Source organism: Hyla sarda, chromosome 2 (genome assembly GCF_029499605.1).
Source record: "Hyla sarda isolate aHylSar1 chromosome 2, aHylSar1.hap1, whole genome shotgun sequence".
In the NCBI taxonomy this organism is placed as follows: domain Eukaryota; kingdom Metazoa; phylum Chordata; class Amphibia; order Anura; family Hylidae; genus Hyla; species Hyla sarda.
In genome coordinates this window covers 239,104,074-239,114,460 of record NC_079190.1, presented here as the reverse complement: position 1 = coordinate 239,114,460, position 10,387 = coordinate 239,104,074, and the positions used below count along the sequence as shown (strand labels likewise).

General features: G+C 43.0%; 1 protein-coding gene across 1 annotated transcript in view; it reads left to right on the top strand.

Moving 5' to 3' along the window:
* Positions 1 to 510: 510 nt before the first annotated feature.
* The window catches only part of PPM1D (protein phosphatase, Mg2+/Mn2+ dependent 1D), a 33,650-nt gene continuing 23,773 nt past the window's right edge, over positions 511 to 10,387 (top strand). Inside the window, exon 1 of the mRNA XM_056556709.1 lies at positions 511 to 1,626. Within this exon, the coding sequence (XP_056412684.1) occupies positions 1,053 to 1,626 (574 nt within the window). The 5' untranslated portion in view covers positions 511 to 1,052. The remainder of the gene's footprint in view (positions 1,627 to 10,387) is intronic.

Below are 10,387 nucleotides of genomic sequence, written 5' to 3'. Positions count from 1 at the left end.
AGTACTATCAGACAGGAGAGAACACAGAGGAGTCCTATCAGACAGGAGAGAACACAGAGGAGTACTATCAGACAGGAGAGAGCACAGAGGAGTTCTATCAGACAGGAGAGAACACAGAGGAGTGCTATCAGACAGGAGAGAACACAGAGGAGTCCTATCAGACAGGAGAGAGCACAGAGGAGTACTATCAGACAGGAGAGAACACAGAGGAGTCCTATCAGACAAGAGAGAACACAGAGGAGTGCTATCAGACAGGAGAGAGCACAGAGGAGTGCTATCAGACAGGAGAGAGCACAGAGGAGTACTATCAGACAGGAGAGAGCACAGAGGAGTGCTATCAGACAGGAGAGAACACAGAGGAGTGCTATCAGACAGGAGAGGGCACGGAGGAGTGATAGCCCACCATCACTTACTGGACTTTGTCCATGTCTGTGCTTCAGCTTGGACAAAGCCATGATTTTATAAGCCATGATTTCTATAAAAAGGAGATAACATTTTCTTATGAAGTATATTAACGGTTAATGTTGTGCCAAAATGTACAATATATAAAAGTTTTTGTATCTGACAGTGCCCATTGAAATGAACGGAGTAGTAGTTTTACAACATCTGGGGTCCACAGTTTGGACACCACACTAGATAAAGGACACACTTAGTATGGAAATGGGGTATTAAACTTTCCTTTGGGGGTTCCTTCTTGTTGCTAATGTGTTATCATTGCTGGGAAATGCGTCCTATTTTAGTAGCATATTTTGTGCCTGAAACTTGCTACATTGTTATGACTATCATTTTTATCCCCTTTAATGACTATACTAGGTTGTTGTAGTTGTTCGCGTGCTCCCTTTGCCGTCACCTCATACATTAGAGGAAGAAGGGAAGATACACGGCGGTGAACTGGACTCTACTGAGGCCTTGCCGTGTATTTTCTCACATTCAAAGATGGACGTGTGCTGCCTTTTCAGAAAGTTCGAGAGCCTCCCCGCTCAGAACGCTCCCCTCCCAGCTTCTACCCGCCTCCTTCTCGGTGAGAGGGGCCTTCCTTTCCGTTGGTGCGCATGCGCAGCTCGCCAGGGCGGGTGGAGGAGGAGAGTGCGTGCGGCACAGCTGAGGACCGTGACGTCACGGCGGCGGTAGGACAGGTCGGAAAAGTGTTGAACATAAACAATAAGAAGGGCGGCAGGAACAGGTTTGTGCACTATCGGCGGAGCCGGCGAGCGCGGTACCGAACTCCGGAGCGGGACGAGGCCATGGAGACTCCTTTTACTCTTCGGGTGAGCGTGTCCTCGGACCAGGGCGGCAGGAAGTACATGGAGGACGTCACCCAAATCCTAGTAGAGCCGGAGCCCGGGGAAGGCGAGTTGTCTTGGGAAGAAGAGGAAGACGAGGACCCCGACTGTTCGCCCCGGACTAGTTCTCAGAGCCGGCCTGTACCGGAGAGCGGCCAGTGTGTGGGCTTCTTCGCCGTCTTTGACGGGCACGGGGGCCGGGAAGCCGCGCACTTCGCCAGAGACCACTTATGGGGGTTCATCAGGAAACAGAGGGGCTTCATGTCCCGGGACTCCGAGGAAGTGTGTGCTGCCATCCGCAAGGGCTTCATAGCCTGTCACCATGCCATGTGGAAGAAACTGCGTGAGTATAAACCGCCTGGTGTAAACACGAGCCGACTGCGAACTTGTGCCTGGGAGGGCGCAGCTAGAACAATGACTTTATTATGGCTGCCTGTGTTATTGTGTGCTGATCCCCCATTGTTGTGGCTGTCACCTATAGGATTTGTATATATGATCGGATTGTGTGATGTGAGCCGGTCCATATGTTATTATTCCCGAGCTGGCTGTCATTGTTGGTCACCCCCAGGGGCTGCTCTCTAGTAATTGTCTTTGTTTTCATATGCAGATCGATGCTCTGGATCAGGTTCTATCCAGTGTTGTCCACCAGTCAGGATTGACAGAACTGAGAGGCATGAATATGGATAGACAGGGAAGTCTTAGGTCTGTACTCTCCAGATGTTGCAAAACTACAAATCCCAGCATGCTCGGACAGCCTACGGCTGTCCGAGCATGCTGGGATTTGTAGTTTTGCAACATCTGGCTGTCCAGTTTGGAGACCACTGCCTTAGATAAGGCTAGGTTCACACATCTGCTGGTTCCCGTCCCGATATTCACCCGTTCAAGTACAATAACGGAACATGAAAAAACGGGTTACCAACGGGTGCAGTCTAGTAACCTGTTTTTTGTATTTTTTTTTTTAAAGGTTGAAAACTCCTATATTATATCCGTTTGCACCCGTTTTAGTCCGTTAATCCTTTAATCCGTTAATTCCTGGTTCATCACATCTTCTGAGCATGCTTGGAAGAAAATAGAGGTGAAAAACGGATTGAAATTAACGGAAACAAATGGGTACATTAAAGGGCAACCAGTTTGTAACGTGTTTCCCATGAACTTCAATGTAAAAAAATTTAAAAGACCCGTTTTTCACCCGTTATTTTGGACGGGCCAAAAAATTGTGCATGGAAGTCTTTTGGCCGTCAAAAATAACGGGTGATAAAGGACTTTAAAAAAAATCCCATTGAGATCAGTGGGATCCGTTTACAGCCCTTTACAACCCGTTTGCAAAATTAGCAAACAGTTTGCATAACAGGCATTTTTTTTTTTTTTTTATGGGAGCAGGCGGCTGTGTGAGCGAGCCCTAAGCTTTTGCAAAACTACAACTCCCAGCATGCTCGGACAGCCTATGGCTGGATGTTGTAGGTTTGCAACAGCTGCAGGCATCCTGTTTAGGGAAACAGTGCCCTAGATGATGGCAAGTAAAGGTACAGCCAGCCATGTTTGTTTTGGGATTTGATACATTTTGTATCGAGCTCAATGTCAACTTGTTTTGTAAACATCAGCAACACTTCTTGGTATATGAAGTAGTGACTTTGTATAGTACAGAGGTGCCTAAACTGCTTCCAGACCAGTCAGGGGTACGCGTGGGTTAGGTGCCATCATGCTAGCCATTGTTCCATGGAGTTCACCCCAGTGATGACAGATGCATATAGCTGCTGGGTGCAATGGGGTTTCCCGAGTCGCGTCACTAAATATACACCATTTATATAGATGAATATAAAATTTATTTTCCTTTTATTAATGTATATAGAATGTTTAGTGTCTGTCTCTTCGTGTGGGCTTACTCGTACTTGTAGTGCACAGGAATTTGGCCACCCCTGAAATAAAGGAACACTAGGTTTTATCACCAAGAACGCACTAACAGAACTTGTGTTTGGTGATAAATACGAAGGGGTTGTTCTCGTATATTAGGCGATCTGGAAAAGTTTCCATCGGAGGGAAAACTGATGCCAAAGCTGACCCCATAGTTGTCAGTGGGTCGTTCCTGGCATCTGGTATGTCAGATGAAGTGATGGACTGGTCCAGACACCAAATAGAAGAACACGTCTTGCAGCAGTTTTCATCAAACAAAAGGGTAAAAAAGCTGAATGACGACCAATGCATTTTTGCATCGGTTGTGGTCAGTTTTTGCATAAAAAAAAAACAATACAAAACTGAGCCCAGTTCATCCTATATACAGAAATAGATACATTGATTTAGCCTAAGCTGCCTCAAAAAATAGCCATTGATCTATAGTTTCTGCCTGATAGGATAGACATGAACAGGCGGCACTGTGATCATCATTCTTGACCTCTAAGGTCCTTAAAGTAGGTCATTCCATATGAAATACAGTTCTCATTGTAACCGACCAAAATAGAGTAGCCTAAGTCAAAATGTCTTTCTGCTGACCAAGCTCTTCCCTTTTTAGAGCAAATAAATACCCTTTTGTAGCCTCCTGCATACTTTTATTCAACAACCACAGATAACCTCTGCATGTAAAAAATAAAAACACCCTTGAGATGAGGGAATTAATGGGCTCATCCTAGGGGAGACTTTTATCTACCCCGAACCCCATGCTGCCTGGTAATGATTGTTATCCGCATTCAGACAGGGCATGCATGCAGCTCTCTTGATTTTTATTTTATTTTTTTAAACTAGAGACAGGTAAATAAACAAGCGGACTACTGAAATAGGGAAGAGGGTCCTCCATTCAGGATCTTCATCTGTTACAGCAGAGAGTATGGTAGTTTTTAATAAGCATCTCTTCATGTGAAGGACCCTTCATTTCCAAGACATGAATATATCATTGATTTCAATAGGCGCTCCCAATTTTCTCTTAAGGGGGGCAGTAGGGACATGTAAACATTTTCTGCTGCCAGGATTCTCATCAGGTTGCAGCCAATTCCTGAAGACCCCAGTGTTGTGGTCCCTGCGATCAGTCTGTCAGGGAATGAATCTGACAAATTGGATTGCTTAATCCTCATTCCTATATTCAGGTATTTAAATGAATGGGCTGTAATACCACAAAGAAGGCGCATACAAGAGGTGTGACGTGTCTGGTAAGTGGAGTAGTCTCCAAGCTCCCCGCTTTCTCAGGACTGGTGGGGGTCTTAGTGGTCAAACATTCATCATACATCTATAGCAGAAGCTGGATTATTGGCTTCTAAACAGCAAGTTAGAAAATTAGAATATGTATTTTGTAGCTTCATATCAGAGACCAGGAGGAAAAATTGCTTCTGCTTATAACATACACACTCGCACTCTCACTCACACTTCTAGAGGGGTGTCTCGGTAAAAAAACTTAGCTATACAGGTGGTGATACCCAATGTAGTTGCATAACTTAAATTTATTGTTGATTTTATAGTTTTGTGGGAAAGGTGTCTAGAAAACTGGTAATTTTGTTTATGAAATATGATTCCCTGCTTTTGACAACTGCGGTTACTACTTTGTGCATTAGTAGCACCCAGAGCTTGTTGCAAGTCCAAACCTATAGCACTAGCAGTTAAAGGGGTTGTTCCACCTCCTCAAATTGCCTGTTTGCAGCCACCAGAGGTGGTGAGGAAAGCTAAAAGCAGCGGGTGCAGCGACAGTGGTATTGTGCTCACTTTGTATATTTGTGCTAGGGGAACACCACCAGCGTACGCTCAACACACATGCATGCAGTAATTTTTCCGCCACGATGTCCCGTCACTGTATAACGCCCGTAATGAATTACGGGCATATACGGGTACAAACGGGCAGTTACAAAACCCCATAGGCTGCAATGCAATTTAGTCACGGCCGTCAGGGGTTTTGTAACAGCCGGGTTTCGCAGCTGTAGTGACGGAACTTCTGACGGAAGTTCCTAAACGGAGAAATTCATAGTGTGAAAGCTGCCGTACTGAGTAAAAAATGCTATGCAGCAGGGACTTCACCGTATCACTCAACAAAGCTGCATACAGCCCATGTTGGCCTACAGGCGATTTAAGTAATTTTGGGGGAGATTTTTCAAAACCTGTGCAGAGGAAAAGTTGCCCATAGCAACCAATCGGATCACTTCTTTCGTTTTTGACAAGGCCTCTGCAAAATGAAAGAAGCGATCTGATTGGTTGCTATGGGCAACTTGCCAATGTTTCTTCTGCACTGGTTTAGATAAATCTCCCCCTTTGTCCTTATAACCCATGCATTAGTATCAGTACCAGTCATCCTAGTCACTACTACTTTTTAGGTGCATAAAGTATGTGCACAGTTTAAATGTTTAGTGTAAGGTGTGTTTTTGTTCACTTAGTTTATTAAAAAAAAATATATATATATATCTTATGTGTGTGTGTGTTTAAATCACTGACTTTTTGGTGTGAATGGCTTTCCCACCTGTATTCCTGTGACACGAATAGTTTAAACCAAAAAGTATAATGATTTGTGTTAAGACCTGATGAAGAGAGGTGAATCCCCTCTAAACATGTTCTTCTTCCACTTTATTATTCTACTATTGTCTTTTATCTGTAAATCTCCCCCCCCCCCCCCCCCCCCCCCCCCGTTGCTTCCGGTTAGAACTTCAGCATCCTTCTCTTACTTTTCGGGATCATCTTAAAGACTCATGGTGATAGCGTCGGCACAGCATCTTGTATTATTATCTAGTGCCACCCTACTCTTATGGCTTGGCCATTTAAGGCTATATTCATACATCGGAATGTTCACACAGAAAATCTTTGTGCGGTCATTCTGCAAACTGGACCGCACAGGTATCGTATACGGCTATACATTCCGTGCGGTGTCCAAAAAGAATGAACAGGTTCATTCTTTCTGCGGACGTAGAAATCAGAAATTCCGCCATGTGCACAGCACAGCAGAATCCCGATGAATTAAACTCTGCTGCTCCTGAATCTCTTTCAGAATTCTGCACGGAAATTCCAGATGTGAACATGAATTAACTCTTTAGATGGTGTGGTCAATATTAAACCTTAGAGAGGGGGGTTGAAAAATAAACCTGAATGAAAAGACCTTTTTCCTAATAAAACATGTGAAAAAATATACAACATCTGTAACTATCTGAACTATAAAATAAAAATGTCAGAATTGCTTTTTTTATTCATCCTGTATCATAAAAAAAAAAGAAATAAACAGTAATCACCAAATGGTATTAATAAAAACTTCTACTAATCCTTTAAAAATAAAGATAAATCACCTTTCTCCATTTTTATGGTTAAATAAAAAGTTAATGTTCTCAGAATATGGCTATATAGGTGTTTTTAATATGCAAAAGTAGTAATATATATTTTAGTATTGTAGTTAGAGATGAGCGAACTTACAGTAAATTCGATTCGTCATGAACTTCTCGGCTCGGCAGTTGATGACTTATCCTGCATAAATTAGTTCAGCCTTCAGGTGCTCCGGTGCTCCGGAAAAGGTGGATACAGTCCTAGGAAAGAGTCTCCTAGGACTGTATCCACCTTTTCCAGCCCACGGAGCACCTGAAAGCTGAACTAATTTATGCAGGATAAGACATCAACTGCCGAGCCGAGAAGTTTGTGACGAATCAAATTTACTGTAAGTTCGCTCATCTCTAATTGTAGTAATACTACTGACCAGTAAGAACGTAGTGAAAGTGAAACCTGATAAGACCAAAATTTTTTTTTTCTTTTCCCCAATTTTTTTCTCCCCAAAAATGTATAATATTTTGAATCGATTATATGTAGATCCGAAATATAACTTATCCAAGAAAAGTAGAAAGATAATAGCAAATATCAAAAGCAGTTGAAATAATTGACCCTATTTTTAGGTCCAGGCAAATACAGATAGACAGACATACCTGCTTGCAAGGAATAGATGTAAGCTGCTAAGTTTTATGATTATATGCGATCACACTGGGGCACTATACAATAATCACCCCAAGAACTAGAAAAAAAACACAATTACTTTATAAATAAGACTCAAATTTAGAAGAGAAGGAGAAAAAATATTCTGGATTAAGGACGTCTTCAAATTACGGAATTTCAGAGCGGCATTCGGTTCTGATATTCCGATGCCGCTGAGTCTAATTGCTGGCAATAGGATTCTGCTGCATAGTGCACACTGCGGATTTCCTGCCAGAACATTGAACTCAGCAACGTCTGTGTTTTACCACTGAAGGGGTTAGAAAGGGTTCCACTATGTAGTTAATCATCTTAATGTATCAATAGTTACTAAACAAACCCTTTTTTTTTTAAAACATTTTTTTTTATATGAAGAATATTTCTCCCTGAAAATAAAGATTACTTCTGTATGTGGGATAAACCATGAGGCCGCACATTCCTGTATTTGAGATCTGCATTATTTTACTCTAGAAGCAGACAGCTTGTTCCTCTGGTGATCTCATTGGTTGAACAGGCTGCTCGCTGTGCTCAGCTGTAGCATTGGACTGTCGGGTTTCTTGCCAGGACATGTCCATATGAGAGTTTACTGAAGTCAGACTCTTGCATCATAGGAAACAGCTGATATTACTTCTGCCTGGCTGTCACTGGGCTTCAGCTGTAAAACATTTATTAGAGCAAACATCGAAATTGATTTCTTGTTCTAATCAATACAAAATGTATTCTCTAAGGCTCCTTTCACACTGAGTATTCATCCGTTATTAAACATCCGTTATCTGTGTAAAAACAGATGGATTATAACGGATGAAATAACGGGTGCTAAGGCTGAATAAAGTCCTTCAAAATATCGGGCATATTCATCCGTTATGACCCATTATAACATCCCTCATGTATGGCCGTTTTAACACCTCTGCCTACAGACTCCCACAGCCAGGACTACTACTACTCCCATCATGAAACAGACGCGTTTCCATGATGGCAGTAGTAATTCCCCACCTGCGGGAGGTTACATAAGTGTTTGTACTACTACCCCCATCATGGAACAGTCTGTTCCATGATGGGGGATGTAGTACAGGGACTGAGGGATTTATCGCACTAGGTTTCACTTCTGAGACCCCATGCGATCAGAATTTATTAAGCAGGGGAGCTGGCGGCATGCTCCGCAACCCTGAGATGTATGGTGTGTTTTTACTTTCATTTTTAAATCCACGCGGGGAGCCCTGAATGGCTGGTATCGAGGAGCCATTCAGGGCTCCCAGTGGGGTTTTTAAAATGACCATTGTTAGTGGCAGCGGGGCCATATGTATATTAAAAGCACTGTTGGGGGCAGACATATAGCCTATATATCTAGAGCCCCCCCAGCACATTTATAATATGCCCCCCGCAGCGCATTAATAAAGATATGAACAGTCCCCGCCCCCCGCGCATCTATATACATATGCCCCTGCAGCTCTATGTATGAAAAGTATTATATAGGCATCATCGGGCCGGCTGGCTGCTGGCCCTATGCGCTGCTGATATACTTTTCATACATAGCATTGCGGGGGCATATATACACAGTCCTGGCCGTAAATGTTGGCACCCCTGAAGTTTTTCAAGAAAAACGAAGTATTTCTTGCAGAAAAGGTTTGCAGTAACACATGTTTTGCTATACACATGTTTATTCCATTTGTGTGAATTTGAACTAAACAAAAAAAAAAAGGGAGGGGGAAAAAAGCAAATTGGACATAATGTCACACCAAACTCCAAAAATGGGCTGGACAAAATTATTGGCACTCTTAACTTAAAGGACAACTGCAGTTGCATTACACTTATCCCCTATCCACTCCCTAATGGGGCGCCGCCATAAGCGCACATGGTGAGCGCTAAGGCGCGTAGCGTCGACCTAGAGGTCGATGGTGATGCCCTGTCTCCTCCCCGTCCCCATACAGTTCTATGGGGGATGTGGGGAGGCACGAATGCTGCTTCCCCTCATCTCCCATAGAGATGTATGGAGGAGACGTGCCGGCTGCAACGTCATGCTGTGGCTGGCACGCCCACTGCACTGGAGAGCCGCGGCCCCGTACAGGAGATCACCGGGGATCCCAGCGTTTGGACCCCACGCGATCAAACACTTATCCCCTATCTTGAGGATAGGGGATAAGTGTTTGTGACCCTGCAGATGTCCTTTTAATATTGCACATCCTTTGGAAAAAATAACTGAAATCAGTCGCTTCCTATAACCATCAATAAGCTTCTTACACCTCTCAGCCGCAATGTTGGAAGGGTGCCTTTTCCCAACAGCAATTTTAACCCCTTGGGGACGGAGCCCATTATGACCCTAAGGACTAGAGCATTTTTTGCAAATCTGACCACTGTCACTTTAAGCATTAATAACTCTGGGATGCTTTTACTTATAAATTTGATTCTGAGACAGTTTTTTCGTGACATATTCTACTTTATGTTAGTGGTAAATTTTCATCAATACTTGCATCATTTCTTGGTGAATAATTGGTGAAAAATTCTAACATTTGTCTAACTTTGAAGCTCTCTGCTTGTAAGGAAAATAGACATACCAAATAAATTACATATTGATTCACATATACAATATGTCTACTTTATATTTGCATCATAAAATTGACAAGTTTTTACTTTTGGAAGACATCAGAGGGCTTTAAAGTTCAGCATCAATTTTCCAATTTTTGGCAAAATTATCAAAATCGGAATTTTTCAGGGACTAGTTCAGGTTTGAAGTGGATTTGAAGGGTCTTCATATTAGAAATACCCCATAAATGACCCTATTATAAAAACTGCACCCCTCAAAGTATTCAAAATGACATTCAGTAAGTGTGTTAACCCTTTAGGTGTTTCACAGGAATAGCAGCAAAGTGAAGGAGAAAATTCTAAATCTTCATTTTTTTACACTCGCATGTTCTTGTAGACCCAGTTTTTGAATGTTTACAAGGGGTAAAAGGAGAAAAATCCTCTCAAAATGTGTAACCCAATTTCTCTCGAGTAAGAAAATACCTCATATGTGTATGTCAAGTGTTCGGCGGGCGCAGTAGAGGGCTCTGAAGGGAAGGAGCAACAATGGGATTTTGGAGAGTGAGTTTTTCTGAAATGGTTTTTGGGGGGGGGCATGTCGCATTTAGGAACCCCCTATGGTGCCAGGACAGCAAACCCCCCCCCCCCCCCCCCCCACATCGCACACTATTATG